The sequence below is a fragment of the Synchiropus splendidus genome, chromosome 1 (assembly GCF_027744825.2).
Source record: "Synchiropus splendidus isolate RoL2022-P1 chromosome 1, RoL_Sspl_1.0, whole genome shotgun sequence".
NCBI classification, from domain to species: Eukaryota; Metazoa; Chordata; class Actinopteri; order Syngnathiformes; family Callionymidae; genus Synchiropus; species Synchiropus splendidus.
The window spans coordinates 30,579,691-30,597,047 of NC_071334.1; the positions used below are offsets into that span (position 1 = coordinate 30,579,691).

At 39.5% G+C, this 17,357-nt stretch overlaps 1 protein-coding gene across 5 annotated transcripts in view; it reads right to left on the minus strand.

Moving 5' to 3' along the window:
- The window catches only part of cpped1 (calcineurin-like phosphoesterase domain containing 1), a 38,820-nt gene extending 22,164 nt beyond the window's left edge, over positions 1-16,656 (minus strand). For all 5 annotated transcript variants that reach the window (XM_053844751.1, XM_053844768.1, XM_053844760.1 and 2 more), the window contains exons 1-2: positions 16,449-16,656; positions 12,034-12,252 (exon numbers count right to left, since the gene is read on the minus strand). In XM_053844751.1, coding sequence (XP_053700726.1) covers positions 12,034-12,252; positions 16,449-16,512 — 283 coding nt within the window. In that variant the 5' untranslated portion in view covers positions 16,513-16,656. The remainder of the gene's footprint in view (positions 1-12,033; positions 12,253-16,448) is intronic.
- Between the last annotated feature and the right edge of the window lie 701 nt (positions 16,657-17,357).

Below are 17,357 nucleotides of genomic sequence, written 5' to 3' on the forward strand. Positions count from 1 at the left end.
TATTGATGAAAACTGTCAGATTGAGAAAGTGAAGGGTAAAATCAAGAGCGGCCTGAGGGTTAGAGGGATTATTTGGACGATAATGACGACAGCTCCAGGAATGTTCAATCCACCGTACTGCTCGACTGTATATCACCATGGCTACATGCATCATGACGAAAGAGATTCTGGGAAAAGTTTCTGCATGGCGCTGAGCCGCACAGGGTCCTTGTCAGAGCAGCTGGTTAAAGACACATTTGTTTTACAAGGTATGCACAATGTATTCCATTGTACGAACAACATGTTTGTTGTGCTGAAATTGTCCTACTAATTTATTTATGGCGCCTTCGCACTGAATAAGAGCTGGAAAATGAGGGAAAAGATTTAAGCCAAATTAATTCAGTCCCAGTGTGGTTAACAGCATCGGAAGGGTTGGATTCAAATCTATTTATAATTTAAAATGTTTATGAAACAAACCCATCATCTAGGCGCATAAATTATTCCTACCACTTCCCGTTCTCTTATTCTTCAGTTTTTATTCAGCTAAGTAATTATTTTACTGACCCAGTTTTAGAGTGGGCTCTTCCATGGATGTTTGGTTAGGACATAAGCGCCTCTACTGATGGAGCATCTTGTGCATGACACACTGATAAAGTGGAGTTTAAAAGCCACACAGACGAGAGCCAAAACATGGCACTCACCTGTCTCATGCCATCATTTGAATCTCAGTCAATGTGCTCTTGTCACAAAATCATACACTAGTAGCTAGTATCAAGTTGCTTGTGGTCATTGTCCAGGTCAATTTCCTCAGTAGATGCATTTAAAAGTTCAACTGCACCATAAAGCATATCACCACAGATCACCAGTGATGTTGGAGAATCGCAAGTGCAATAATGCCATTTAACACATTTTTATGGGCACAGGAGAATGCACAACTTGAGTTCCGTGAGCAACAGACAGTTGTTTTTATGTTTTTATGATGCTTCTTTCAGGATTTTTCCATGAAAATCATGTGAATATCCCAATGTTGAAGTCCAACTCCATGATGTGTAATCAGTATTTTCAATGTTTCCACTTCCTTTCAATACATTTTATCACGTGAGATTTCATCTTTAAAAACAGATCATTTTTGTGATGCCGTGGCGGCTCTTACTTCAGCTGTGGTAGTGCGCTGCGGCAGTAATAACATGAAGTGTAAACCCTGAAATATCAAGCAGACTGCTCATCAAAAGTACTGGTGGCAGTTTCTTTTGTCATTACATAAGTCATTAAATATCAGGACTGGATGTTGTATGTATGACACAAAAAAAAAAATACTGGAGACTCATGTCTGATCCTAGTTGACTGACAGCCGTATTATGAAACACACCATTATTCAGGGAAAAACAGACTCCTTATTAGTCCATCAAAATGTTTCCGAGACTGTATGCAAAGTATCGGAAACAATGCAATATAATAACAAGAAACATGCAAGTATCTCACGTAAATGTCAACTGTAATTAGAATACACTGGAGGAGACTGAAATGAACGTTCATTCATTCATTCAATATATATATTTGTGGCCTGTTTACAATCAAATGATTCACAAACAACATCGACACAAAACAACGTATGTATAATTTAAATAATAAATACAGTAGTCACTGAATAGGTGCTTCCCATTCTGATTTTCACAAAAAATAAATAAATATTTTCAATAAATAAATCAACAAATGAAGATCTACATTCACTTTTAGATTTACCCCCAAATAAGCATACATTATTTCATTAAAAGTGAAGACAATACAATTCCATAATGTTTAAGTAAAATAAAATGTTGACATGACGCACTTATGTAGGCCGATTCAATGAATGCTGTACATGTGAACTGATAATTTTGAATAGAATAAGAAGAAAAAAAGGGAAACAGTCAAGTTGCGATGAACTAAATGAACCAGAACACACCACCAAGTGTAAAACTGAAAACTAAAAAAAAAAAAAAAAACAAAGTGAGGACTGGCCAAAAAGTCCTCACTTTGCCAAAATGACGTCATTCTGTGGATTAAAAACTCATACAGGTTCTCACAAAGACAGAAGTACAAGAACGCAGACACACACACAGGTTTGTATAGCTATCCTCGTGGGGACATTGCGAGGTTTCTCATTGACATAATGCTTTGTCCAGCCTCTCACCCTCAACCTAACCATCCAAAACAAATATCTAACCTTAACCAGGACTCTGAACCAAACTTAAACCTAATTATAATGACCCAGTTATTTTGAAGTCTTCATCCTCAAATTGAGGTTTGGACCCATGGGGACCTTTTGACATCAGGTCCCCATGAGGATAGTGTTTTGTCAAAAATTGGTCCCCACGAGGCAGTATAAACAAGCTCACACACACACCACATGGTGGCATGGAAACTGTGCAGCCTTCTGCTTCCTCACACCTCCAGCAGTCTGCTCTCGTTCTCACCATCTACAAACATGTCCGTTTCATAAATCATTCTACTGGGATCAGTACGACATTAATCTGATTTTTCTGATACACCTCTCTTCTCATTGGATAGTGAGGAATCATATCCAAGATATATTTTGATTGTGAGGAAGAAACAAGAAGTAAAAAGAAAGAAAGATTTGATTGAAGCTGAAGATGTAATTAAATACACTCAGTACCCTACAATGTGCTTTTTCTTTAAAGTAACTTTATCACAGAAAAAAAGTAAAGGATTCTACATCGATGTTCATTATTCTATCAAAAGGATTTGCCGACACTGTAAGGTTTTCAAATATGAAAACCCTTTCTCTGGGCTCCCAGGTTGAAAGTCCGTAGTACATTTTAGTTAATGAACACTTTGATTCTAAAACGTTGACAGGAGACTTTGGCAGGTTCCTGTAGATCATTTAAAGCAGTGTCAGCGGTTTTACTTCCCTCTCCAGTCTGATAATTGAGAAAGAGCAGTGTGTTGGGTCTGGCTGACACATATATGCTCAACACTTCATCCAACTATTCATGAGAAGGGATTTAAGATTTGTCTCAAAAGCAGCATTTCACACTGGTTTATTGGACGATAAAGTACGCCTCATTCATCTTACAATCTAACATTTGGAAGAGTACAAACTGTAAATACAGAGTCCAAATAAATAGCAAGAACAACAAAAAAATTATTATGTGTTTTGATAACAGTACAATTTCACAGCCTCAATTGACAGTCATCACACTGTCATGAGTAGATCAGGAGAGAGGAGAGAACCCTGACTGATTCATTTGATCCTCAGAGTACAAACAAAACCTTCAATTAAAATGATAGCTAAACTAAAATCAGACCCATTCCATCACATGATGACATAAAATGTATTTATGTGTTGCGTTCTCCCATCTGGACTACTGTAACTCTCTGTAAATCTCTATTAACCCTCCAACTGCTTCAGAACTCAGCAGCAAGATTTCTTGGCTCTAAAATATGGCAGCACATCACTCCATTGCTAACTTCGCTGCACTGGCTCCCCGTCCACTTTAAAATCAACTTAAGATTTTATTGATAACTTAATAAAGCTCATGTTGGCATGGCTCCTGAGAACACTGGAGAAGTGCTGACCCCCTTTGAGCCAGCCTGGGCACTCAGATCCTTAAGGGTGTCCTGGCTAGTTGTCCCTAAGTCAAGACTAAAATCTAGGGGTGAAAGAACCTTCCCCACTAAGGGTCAGGATCTGTCTGTATGAGGAGAGCCAAAGCACCACTTGAACCTCCATATTTGAAATAGTTTAACAAACTTTCATTTTCTGCGTTGTCATCTGATCTACTTTCGCTTTCGCTCAGAAATTAACCAATGACTCAAATAAAGTATTCTTCATACCATTCTTCTTCCTCCTCTTCTTCTTCTTCTCCTTCTTATTATTATTATCATACATCAATTTGAGGACAGGGTTTCCGCTACACGTAAACGATCATGGCGCCCCCTCACAGCATGAGAAAAATGAGGTGTGACATGAATATGATGGTTTTCTGCATGTTTTTCCATGGGAAAAATCCAGACAGAAACCTCATAATGACTTGCGTTGCTCACAGAATTCAAGTCGTGCATCCGGCCGGAAAAATGAAGAGACGGACGGCGTGAGGACAACTGCAGATTGAAGAGATATTTATTTCTCATGATTAAAAACTGCTGTTATATTGTCAATATTCAGTAAATGTCAAAACTTTCCCAATTGCTTCATTGTTTCTCTTCTTTTTTTTTGTTGTTTGTTTTGTTTTGCTTTTTTGACTCCTCCAGAGTTAAAAAAAAAAAAATCCTGGTAGAAACCCTGCAGCACCTTTAAAAGAAGACAAAAAGCAACTGATTTGCTAACTCCCACAACACAAAGTCTTTTTCATAAGTTATGTATTAATTGGCTTTATTGATCAACTGTGCGACTGAAAGTTACACCACTTAAATCGCAATGACTAAATAACAGACTTTTCCCTAGAGAGAGGCAAACTTTTAATGGGAGTCTACGTCCCATTTAGGTCAGGTCAAACTTTTCTCCAGGAAAAGTTGCTTGAGACAGAGGAGCCTGGTAAGCATGACGGCTGCTGCTATGTGAGCTGAACTCAAAAATATGGTCGGATGGACAGATTGATGCTGGGCCTTATATTTCCAGGGCTCATCTTCCGGCGTCTAGGAGGATATATTTTTTTCAAAGTTGCATTTGATCTGTTAAACTCCAGGGTATCCACGAAAGTACTTACAGAGGCTCAAAATCTACATACCGACACTCCCAACCCCCTTGGAAACCTATTAGTGCACATAGGCCACTGGATGATCCTGTTAAATAAGGCTTTAAAAGGCACCTTTCCAGATAACATCCAAAATACTTTCTACAAAAATATGTTTCCAGGCATCTCATTAGATCAATGTGTTGTTGCACAGGCTGAAACAATACAAACAGCTGGATGACATGGATGTCCCGAGGAAACCGCTTGTTCACCTTTGTGAGTCTTAAACATGTGTGGGCACTCCCAACTGTATCACACATAGGATCCCAGGCAGATTCCCAAGAGACACCCCTTGGCTCCTTTGTAGTGCTCATTAGGAGAGTGGTAAGTCCAGCGTGTTTCTCTAATCTAATCAGCTCTCTATCCCCCTCTATCCTTCACCCCCCACCTCATCCCCGGCTCTTTATCCTCTTCATTTGTCAGCTTTGAAAGTAAGCGCGAGAAAGACACCAGAGAGTTGAAGTGAACAGAGGAGAGGCGGAGAGAAAATGGAGTTGAAGATGGAAAAGTCCTTGAGATGAGAAAGGCACTATTGGATTCACTGGATAAGAGTTCGAAGATGGATGTGCAATAGTTTTGGAGCAGACAGGCCGGAGAATCTTTGTGTAATTTCAATTACAAAAAGGGATTTTTGGATTTTTCAGGCCGCAATGGCAGGAGAAAGAGAAATGATGAGGTGAGACAAAGCTTAAATAAAACATCAGTGTCACATTTGTCACAAAGTTGTCCCCTCTGTGGGTTCAACCCAAACAGGGAGAATGCAAAATTCAATCAAATTGAAACTTAAATTACGATTAATTAAAAAAGAAATTTAAAAAAAAAGAAATGAAATAAAAACTCAACATCCGCAGGCTTGGGAGGCTTAGCTCTGTGATCTGTTTCAGTATCTTTGGTCACTCAGAACTTTTTTCCCCTTTAACTATAATTAAATCTAAATGGAATCCAACACTTGACATTGTGATTAAACATCACCATTGGAACATTTAGTTAAGTCCTTTTAATATTGCAAAAATATAACATTAAGACTGCTTAGCATTTATTGAATTGTAGCTAGTCTACTTTATTTACTGAGCCCTTTATTTTTTCTTTAGTCTTTCACATACTGGACACCACTTAAACTTCTATTTATGATATAATTTTTTTTACAGATGTAGCACTGTGTCTCAGGGATAGGCATGGTACCACTCGTGGGTCAGAAAAATCGGCAATTGAGGGAGGAACAATGGCAATAAAAAATTCTGCATCAACATATGCATACGTTGCATACATGTCCTATTTGGAGACCCGAGACTGAGGGATCCTGGCATTAAGTGAACATGGTATCATACATGAATTGAATGATTGAATTATGTTGGTTGTATTTGAAAATATCAACATTCACACCTCTAATTTGGATGCTTATTCTAGATCCATTTGAGGAAAAAAAAACAGATTTGTATGTCTGTGTCAGTAAAAAAAGGCTGTCAAAATAAGGTATGAAGCATCGAGACCACAGCTGTTTACTGAAGAGAGCAAACACACAGGAGGGAAAGTGAGAAACAGAAGGAAAATACGAATGTGCAAAGCAGGCAGTGGAGAGCTAGAGAAACGTGTGCGAACCGAAAGAAAGTTGCCAATTTCCTGTCAATGACAGGCAGCAGTGTTGACAATGCGGGTTGACAGCCAGCTTCCTCTGGCCGCCACCCATTCATTCTGTATTGTAAGTAAACAGTTTAGGGAGAAATGTCAGCCGAGATACTGAAGGAGCAGCTTTGGCCATAACGTCTACTCCCGCCCTCTCGCCAATGCAGCGGCCCAGAAGCCAGCGGAGTGACGGACAAGGAGAGTAATGAGAGTGGCAGACACAACCTGCTAACTGAGCTTGACAGTAACGTGGGCAGACGCGGCGACACTTAAGGTCCTGGAGGCTCCGCAGTTTAGTCCTCGTGTTTACACTCGACTATGAATCTGAAATAGAACTTGATATGACCTATAAATGTGATCAGAGGCAGCCAGGGGTAAACAGAGAAGACGCCGTATTAAGTCTAAAAAGTCTGCTCTGGGGGTGATGAATGCATGAACATTAGCATATATTGCAAACAATGAGTAATGGAAAAAAAAAACAATTAGGAGCAGTGGGAATCCTTTTGAGGAAAACATGCAATCATAATGACCCAAAATAGTGAGGAGGAAGATGAGCAAGCCAAGCCAAATCTGGGTTGCATATAAATAACCTCTCAGCACTGCCGACTGCAATAATTACTTTACCTTTTAATTAAATGTAGAACAAGATGAGCTGATAGATGCCGTGAGGGAGGTGCAGCTTCTCAACCTGCCAACCCTCTAGTCTGAACCTGGAGGCCAGGTGGCCCGGCGGGCAGGACATGATGGAAACCTAATTGTCATGCAACAGTAGTTTGCATTGACTGGAGGCTCTTACTGTTACATATGTGAAGCCTGTCAGATGCTGCTGCCTGACAGCTGGACAGAGGAGCACACGCACTTCATTGCACCACTATATACATTGTTATGAACTGATTACATTTGAGAACATGTCTAATACATATATCCACCGTCTTTCACCCAGTCCCTTTTACACTTGGACACTATAAATATTTCAGTAGCCCAGGCTGTATATTTCACCCACATCAGGTGATGTCGGTTTTACATCACCACCTTGTCCGCTTATCCACCCAAATTTTCACTTGGATTGGAGGTTCTATGAGAGTAGTTTAGCAGTCTTCAGCCTGAAAATTCTCACAAGGTTAGGTGGGTTTTCTAATTATAAGTCATTCATAGGAATATTGTTAGTATTACGGTATAATAGTCATTCCAACACATGCATCCCAGAGACTGTTTGCTCTCCAGTCCTCCAGAGGAATGGTTGTGGTGATCATCATCGAACAACACTGTTACATGAAAGCGTTTTTTTTTAGGGATATTGCATTTTAAAAAGTCAAAAACCATAAGTTCGTAAATCCAGATGAACCCACCATAACACCAAAATCTACTTACTATTAAGTTGCTCCATTGTGACCTTATCCTCAAAGTGTTACTGAAACATGGCCATTTTCTGAGAAATGAAAAGAAACTCCTAGTATTATTGTGACCTACACCATTCCATGAATGATGGATGTGATAAATGAACAGAATATAGAAAACTGTGTCAGCTGAATAAAAGTGTTTCCTTTGACTCATAAAACAGACTTTTACAGTTTTTCAGTCTTTAGAAAGCCTCTAAGACTGGGATCAATATCTAAAATGCTCATCAGCAAAGAAACTCCTAAAGCTCCTGGAGAAAAGCCAGAAGCGCTGTGCTTTTCATAGATAAATATCAGCTGCTGTCATAGGGGACTAAGCTGTTTACAGACTTTGGCAGGGAAGCAGAGCATGCTAATGTTCCCAGTGTCCTCAAGAAGTAGGGAGTCAAAAGTGAATCATGACCAAACCGTCACCACAATCTTCCAAAATCAGCTGAAGAAACAAGGGCAACGAGTAATGTCCGCCACTCTTTTTAAAGGTTGATAAATGTGCTTGAAGCTAGCATAAGCAAGTAGATAAGAATTAAGAACTGACATGCATTATTTACATTGGAAGCAAATGTTTAGGTTGTTGTCATCACTCAAGAAGTATATAGACACTGGAGTTTCCGTTTTTTTGCGGTGACAAAAGGTAAAATAACAGTTCCCTGGAGAACATTTTTCAGTGTTTGCATGTTGACGTATGTATTTCTCATTATCGCTCTCTTATTCTGCTCATTCTTCAACATTGTTTGGAAAATTCTTCCGTATGCGCACACACAGTCTCAAAGGCAAGATATAAAAGCAGTTGATCGGTGAGTATAAACAGAGCAAAACCCAACTTGTCTTTAAAAAGAGTAAAGAGTCATCTATAGGTGACTGCACAGTTTGTAGGAGCAGTGTTTGCATGAGGAGAGATGTGTTGGCAGCTGAGGTGAAGCTCTCAAGTGGAAGAACCGCCTGCTTCGTTGGGTGTAAACCATAGAGGCTAAGCAGAGTTAAAGCTCACGCAACTGGCATCTGTGTGTCGACATAAGGAAGATAATTGGCTGCTAATCTACTTGATTCCATTATCTTGTTTATTCTGTGCGTATAGCAGCAAGCCTTCTAAATGACTTGCTGTGGTTTGATTCCTTGTTCTTCTTAGCTGGTGAAGTTCTCACTTGGCAAACAACACTCAAACTGGCAAATACTGAGTCACTGATTCAATTAATCCAATGATGGGCATTTAACCTACAAGTCTGCTTTCCGACACTCATCTTATGAAATGTGACTGGGTTGGCCAGATGAGAACTTGACAAAAAGCAACAAATCGATTGTTAACTTTTTCTTTAAACCTTTCCATGGACTCTGTTCAGAGCATCCACAGCACTGAATGATGTGTGACTGGTGATGGATGATTGCATTTTCAGCTCACAAACTACTAATAATTGACTAAGTCACAAAATCTATCTGCTATAAGAATGCAAAAGAAATATTTATTTATAAATATAGAGTAATCAATATTAACCTTTAACCTTTGTTGTTATTTCTCTCTGCAGCAGGTTCAGAAAAAGAGACTACAATTTGGAGGCTGAGGCACAATATGTAATATCAGACAAGTAAAACATAATTAAACCTAAGCTAAACAAACCTAAGCAATAGGTCAGTGATTTCCATGTATCGACTAAAAGATCCTCCACAGAGACCTCAGCTTCTCCCACAGCTGAGCAAGTCCGTGGAGGGGGAGCTGTGGGGACACCGGGGAGTAAATAAAATGCCTGTAATTTCAATGACATGATGTGACAAGGCTCAATCTTGGCAAAATAAAACTTGTAAATTCTCTATTTTACCAACCAGCTAGTCTGATGGGTTGACTGGGCTGCATGGCATCATGGGAACTGTTAAGGTTCAAGTCACCATAACTGAGTTTTTTGTGCAGAGTGATGGCACCTCACAGGAACTGTTATTTTAAAACTGAAAAAAAAACATGGTCTCACTTGTTCGCTCCACTATATACCAACTGTGCCTTGGCAATCGACTGGTAGAAGTGTACTAAAGAATACCTCCCACATGAGCTCAGAACTTTCAGTGACTTCTATTTCTCAAACGCTCCATTACGTTTTTTTTTCCAGATGATGGGGTAGGGTGGGTTTCGCAAGGGACAGCGCAATAATTAACAGAGGTGTGGAAAGGACAAAGTACTGACGCAAGTTACTCCAGAAAAACAAGCCCCGCTTTTTGTAAGCGTCCTTTGCATCTGCTTCAAAAGTCATTCTCGCTGTGCCCAACAGTTAACTGTGTAAATGGCTCCTTTTTCATGTGTAACAAGTTAATTTTCAAGAAGATGCAATTTATACATTTAAAACCCACATAATTCAGGTGTGCAAGTGCATCCAAAATCAAAAATTAAAAGCACGCAAAAAAAATGGGGGCACTAGAGGGCTTGTGCACCCATTATTTCAGCATATCCTCAAACTCATGGTGTAATATTAGGTCTGGAAAGCGGACTTTTGAGTCCTAAACTGACACAGATGGCAGCCTTCAATGTTGTGCATTGACACAACAGGTTTCCAATTGAAACACATGTCCTGCCTTCTGTGGCATATCCTGATACGGTGGGCAGTGGGTCATGCAGCATATCTGAACACCAGTGATTATTTGGAAGTGAATAACTGGAACAATCACTCACACTCAAACTGAGACTGCAGTGGATAAACCTAGAGCACCTTGAGTCATTCCACACACTGCACGAAATTCCAGAGACGGCAGAAAGACAAGTCAAGGATAGAAGTTTCATGATCAAAGGAGTGACTCCTTCTCTAAAGGAGCTCATAAAAAAAAAAAACCAAAACAACCACTATAAATGCTTGAAATGTGAAATCACAGCTTACAACATGAATGTCTTGAATTGTGCAGTATACAAGACTATGGCTTCGTTCACACTGTATGGCTTAATGCTCGATTTTTGCAACTTGTATGCGTGCATGCAGAATTGAGGACACAATGACGTCACACTAAACAGTAAACGTCTGGCGATTTTGGAGATGAGTCACCACGTGTTCTACATATTTGTTTTAAGGAGAAGGTAAACACCTGGTTTCGAATGATAGTGGTTTTGCGGCGAGAACACTTCCTTCCATTTTAGTCAGAGCTTCTCTTTTCTCTGCATTAAACTAGCGTGCAAAGGATTATTCAGGCTGGAGGTCAGATGATGAAAAACAAAAGTACCCGGTACAATTTGAATGCAAAAAGCTATATGGAGGCTTAAAGCCACACCTCACGCTGAAGCATTGTCATGACAACAGAGTTGGCGGCCCACAGACACAAAGGACGATTATGCTTGAAAGTTGACACCACAGACAGCCAGACAGAGCTCAGATATACAATATAAATGATATAGAGAGGAGTCCAGATAAACTTCAGCTGAACCATTGAGACAAAGAGAGTGCGCGCCGCGGTTTCAACACAAATGTGTACAATGCATCCAGAGGGTGATCTATGCTAAACAGGCTGATCCTACAAAGCTGGTCGTTAATAACTTCAGTTTTGTTTATACTGTAGTCGTATCGGATACATATCCAATTTAGATCCACATACGAAAGAGGCCTGGGTTGGATTTAAAATTTGGTGGATTTAAAAAGAACAGAATTAACCTGCAGAGTGAACAGAAGGTCAGCCTTTGAGTCATTTCCGAGTTTGCTTTCATCATCAGTTTTAAAGCTGGAGCCTGTTTTCCAACTTAATATTACATATCCTCGGCACATGGAAATCAGTGATCTACACATGCACATGCGGCCTAAGTGCGCACAAATTTCTACTTTCTTCTTAAATTTAGTGGGTGCAGCTTACATTCAGTAAGGCTGCGTGATACAGGCAAAAAATAAATAAATAAAATGAAAAATAAATCACAATACATTTTGCCATTCTGCTCATAACACAATAAATAACTCACAATAAATATATTTTCCTTCTATTACATGTGTTCGACACATTGCATTGCAGATTGAGCATCATTTTTGAGCGTTTCTTGTGTTAAAACCACCACCATGAACCAAAATCGTCCACTCGCTCCACCACTATCGCAAATCAGTGGGGGTTGTCAAACGCAGCAGAGATGGAGTACGCCATCATGGTCTCATCATATTTGCGCATGCAAATTGGGAATCAGTAACATGCAAGTCGACTGCTGTGAATGTGCCATGTGCCCATTTTTTTAAAATCAAATTTATTGAGTGATGTTGAATTCTCATTGTAGAGACTGTTTACAGTGGTAAATTATGTGAGAGTGAGTAACATTTTGCTCCATCCATCTCGATATGATACTACCGTGACCTCACCTGGCATGGCATGTACTAGGTCTCCACACAGCACCATGAAGCGTGGCCTTGGTCTGAGCTGGTTGACAGCCTCTACCGCTTGTTTAGTGAGCTGTACTTCCTCTGCCCACTCGTCTCCTCCTCCATCACAGTCACCCTCCCTCCATGCCTTCATCAAGCCAAGCTGGGGGTCTGCAGCTTGGATGAAGTAAAAGGGACCAGTCCACTCGCGCTCCACATCTGCAGAAAGTTCAACTTAGTGTACTTGAAAGGTTCAACATCAATTTAGCATCACTATTCAAAGCTCACTAACACTGGTGTTACATTGCAAAAAGAAAAAAACCTTCAAGGATTAGCTGTCATAATGTTAGTCATTCAACACTGGCTGTGAAAGCTTTACCTAGATGTGTTTTCACTGCAAGAAGTGCTGCACTTGAGAGAGCTGCTGAAAGCCCAGGATGAAGACCAGCAAGGAGCAAAGAGCTGCACATGATCACTGCATAAACAGCTGGCTGTTGTTCAATAACAGGGCATCACACTGGCATGACATAATTGAGTTTAAAGAAAATATTTTTAAAAAGAGAAATAAAAATCAAATACATGAATTCATGAGAAACAGGACAAAATAAGAAATTCAGATTTTTGCAAGAAAACAGTGACAAAATAGGTGTAAACAACTGTTTCCGCTTCAATTTTTCAGCAAATCTTCGTCCACATGCTGCACAAGTTCCTACACTCACACTCAGCTGAGGCCATTTAGCTGGTAACCATCCTTACTTAATTTGTATCGCTCTCATTCCCAAATGACATTATGATAATTCTGTCCTCCAGGGTAACTCGAGCAGAGACAAGGAAGCGAAAGAACAACAAGTGTCTCGCTCCTGGGAAACAGAAACGGTATCAAATGATCCTCTCCACATAATTGATGGGACAAAACCACAAGGGAATGACTTCCTGTGTGTTGCTGAATGCCTACCATCATTGTGATTTTTATGAGCCAAGTCTTATTCCAAATTTTGGGGACTATTTCAGCATTTAGCTTGAAGCACAAGTGAATTTTACCAGCTCAGTCATCAATATTTTTGAAATCTATGTTTGGTCAGTTCCCACCCTACCATCCTAAGCGGATATGTAGTAAGTATATTTATAATACTCCATGCAGAATAGCTTTTACCTTTACTTTACATAAAATGCATGTCTGCGAATGTGCAATGAAGCTGTCACACAGGTTATCCTGCAGCTTTCATGTATACTGTTTTTATTTACAGTATTACAGTATATATCACATACACAATCTCAAAGACCAGGAGTATGGTCCAACTCAAGTTGGGTAAGGTAGGAAAATAATGCCTTCATCGTGTTGGTGATGCAACATGGAAAATGGGAGTTAACAATATTCACAAATATAAACTAGTGTTCTTCAAATCTGTGAGCACCAAAAGAGAGGCAACTTTAACATGCTACGGCAAGTCACATGTTTCTTCTTCACAGAGAGGGAAACAGGGACATGAGCCCTGAACCCTGACCTTACAATATAACCTTTTTTTATATATATTTTTCTTACTAAAACGCACAGGGAAAAACGTTCTGTAGGGAATGGGGGAAAAAACTGTTGTTAAATGCACATTTTGTTACGATGTTGTCACATAATGATTAACAGTTCAACGGCACATAGTGTCTTATTAGGTCAAAACATTCGGCTTCTACCCATTTAAGATGGCCACTGGATAAGGCATGGTTGCCTTTGAAAAACAACAGAGGAAAAAAAAACAGGATTAACAAACAAACTGAAGACAATCTAAAACAAATTACATCTGAGGCAGCCCATTTCCAAACAACCATGAAAGTTTCATTCAATAGTTATTTGGGCTGAAAAATACGTAGCCAGATATGAACATGTGCCCGTAAGGCAGTGGCCAATGTCACATTTGTGCTTCAATGCGCAGCTAACAATGGCCAACAACATACCTGGTTTCATGCTTGCCACTGCACCATGTTATGGCACATAAACATATTGTGTGATATTGTGTAATATTGTGTATTTCTAAAGCATAAATAACACTCCATACAGCACTTCATAACGTATGAAGAATATAAATAGTATGAAAATAAACCAAGGTGAGATGAGGATAATCATGCAACTGAAACCAAAGTTGATGGTTCAATTAATTGTGATTTTCCTTTTCAAGTGGGGTGTAGAACGGCAGAGAAACTATTTGGATATTGGTTATTTAATAAGACTCAGCTATGTCTTCTTAAGTTGCAGTTAAGAGACTGGCTCTCTGATGAAGCAGGCAGTTGACCACTGACACATTTATTCCAGATATTTTACTGATAGGTGTTCTTACACCTTGTTATTGCAAATAAATTGCATTTACAGAGTAAATAGGCATAATAATAATAATAATAATAATAATAATAATAATAATAATAATAATAATAATAATAATAATAATAATCATACTAAACCCACAGCAATAGTATATGGACGAGCTATCTGCACGCAGTATTTTTGTTGAATTTGATAAATTCGCTGCGTTGCAACCCGGCACCGGAACCTCAGGAACTGCGGACGCCATATTTGTTTCCAGGCCAAATCTCGCTGTTATTCACATCTTGCGATTTGCGACACTCGCATTTTCATTGGTCGATACAGCATGGAAGAGCGACGCTATAAGTTGGCTGTTTGAGGCTGATTATAAGAGGAAAAGACAAGTAAGTTCAAAACTTTAAACAATTGTTTACAAAACGAACTGAAAGTCTTTTAATCGGACGAGGTACATGGTGACAGTGCACCATGTGCAGTGCTTGCCGAACAACAAATGAACAACTTGTACGTATTTTATAGAGAAATATTTACAGTTATTGCTGTCCTTTTTTCATGTAAAGGCTATAAAACATTTTCCAAACCAAATATTTGTGTGAAAAATGAAAAAGACAAGATAGACAACGCTCAGCTTCTTCCTGAAAAACAGGTCAGAATAGTTTTCTTGTTTGAATGTTTAAATGTGTGAAAGTTCAGAAAACCATCACAGATTCACAGCTGATACAACTCTGTGCTTGTCCTGCATAACTATACGAAAGAAGATGAACAAAACTGTTGTGCAGATAGCACATGTTCCATTCCTTCATCAGACCAGGAGAGCGAGGAAGAGGCTCCATCACCACAAAAGAAGAAGAAGAAGTGGCTTTGCTGATTTTGACTGTGCAGCTGCTCGTGAAATATACGCCCGGAATTTGTTTGTTATTGTGGCAACATTTATGATATTTGACGCAATATGTTTGGTTTTATAAGGTGATAAGTTACTTTTGTACAAACATGTTTAAAATGTGTTTTTTTTTTGTTTTTTTTTTAAACACAGCAAGTTATGTTAGTAGACAACATTCGTCCTGGTGTGTTGTGGAGGGGAAAACGCTGGGGGTGGAGTTATGGGTTGTTGCGGGGCATTTGGGCGCCCTGTTTCAAAATCCTAGCAGATATCTACACATTACATTTTGGCCATATGTTTCTCCCTTAATAGTTATTCTGTTTACAAACAAAGAAACAGTGCCATAATATATAATTTCACCACAATTGGCGCAGGCAATAATAGTGTCCAAAGTTCGAAGTGAGAGCGTTTTGTCGGCCAGAATACACAATGCCAAAGTGTCTGTCACGGGAGTCAAATGAGTGAACAATTTCTTTCATAAAATAAGAGAAATCCAATAATATCAAGAGTCAGGGAAGCCGGCAAAGATCCCATAGTGGCAGATAAGAGGCCACAAGCTTGTCCGGCTCCACTGGGTGGGAATAACTTCAAACACAAATGGGAGAGATTTCTCAGGTGGCAGATGGTTCGCTCCAAATAACCATCATTTGAGATAAAAGCATGAAAGGGAGGGGTTGATTTAGTGGAAAGCATTACATTTTCCAATGTGATTGCTCCCACTGCCACCCATTCTGAGATTAAACAGACCTGACAAATCTAATAGACAAGGACATCAAAGGGACTCCAAGGTCCCAACAGCTGGTGCAACAAATAGAAGATGACAACAAAGATTGAGAAACATGGAGAAGTTGGAGAAAACCGCCAGTATATTATACAATAAATAAAACGCCAGCTGCTTCATGACGAAAATCAACAGGGTTATTGTACAGTACGTGCTATTACATGACGAGTTGTTGTACTTGTTACATATGTAGCCTATTTTCACGTGATACATACATAACTATTGTATGAGCGTGTTCCTTGGTAAAGGAACTGTGAGCAAACACGATAGCTATCTCTCAGCTATTCAGCGTCCCTCAATAGAACAATATGCTGCATACGAGAATAAACTGATGGGTAATAACGCTACACCCTCCGGGTAGTGCATCCATACATTTCGCTTCGACACGTAACTTGTCAAACGAGTTGAGAACAGACTTGCTAACGCTGCTAACAACAGCCGGCTACCTTCTGTCAGTCCGACGAAAGTTCGGTGCCTCGCTTTCAGGAATATATCCACGGTGTCAGCCATGGGGTTCGGTGTTTAGAAAACTGCCAACACAACTGGGTGAACTGAATGCAGAATAGCTGGGACGCACGCCTCTCCTCCGTTGTTGTGCTCCGGCTGGGCTGTCATAACCGTGGCCGCTCTAACTCGATCGTGGTGGAGCCTATCGGCCATCGATGAGAAAGCCTGCTGAGGAATCTACGCTCCACTTCACAAATACAACAAACGCGTTTGACACAATATATCAATTTTGCGATATAACAGCTTCTTATATTATAAGTACTTATATTTTATTGTGTATATGTTATGAAACATTTAATGCACAAAGCGAAACGAAAGCAAAATTATATTTTAAACTATGATGAGATTGACTTTTTATTTCGCGGAAGATATAACGAAACCTCTGCAGTACAATGATGAAGAGTCCCATTGTTAAATAGCAATACATGGCATTCCTGTAAATGGAACTGTCAGTAGCTTGATGAGAGAACGTTTGTTTACAAGTCATGTGGCTGCTAGGAAACAATGACTTGGCCATCTCTTTACTTAAAACTTTTGATTTCACACTGTCCCTTGGAGAAAGTTCACCCACACATACACATTGATCTCCACTCAAATAACAGACTAAAGATAGATACTTTATTGATCTCTGAAGAGAAATTCCCATTTCCAGCAGCATGACAGGTGGAAACATAAGAGCAAGTAAAAAACAAAACAAAACAATGCTACAATGAGATAGGAAATTAAAATTAAAATTAAAATTAAAATAAATAACAGTTCAGCATGTGAATGTGTGTGTGTCACGAACTAAAGTGCACGTGTGTCTATGGTGTGAGTGTGTAGTGAGTCTAGAGTGTATTTGTCCATTT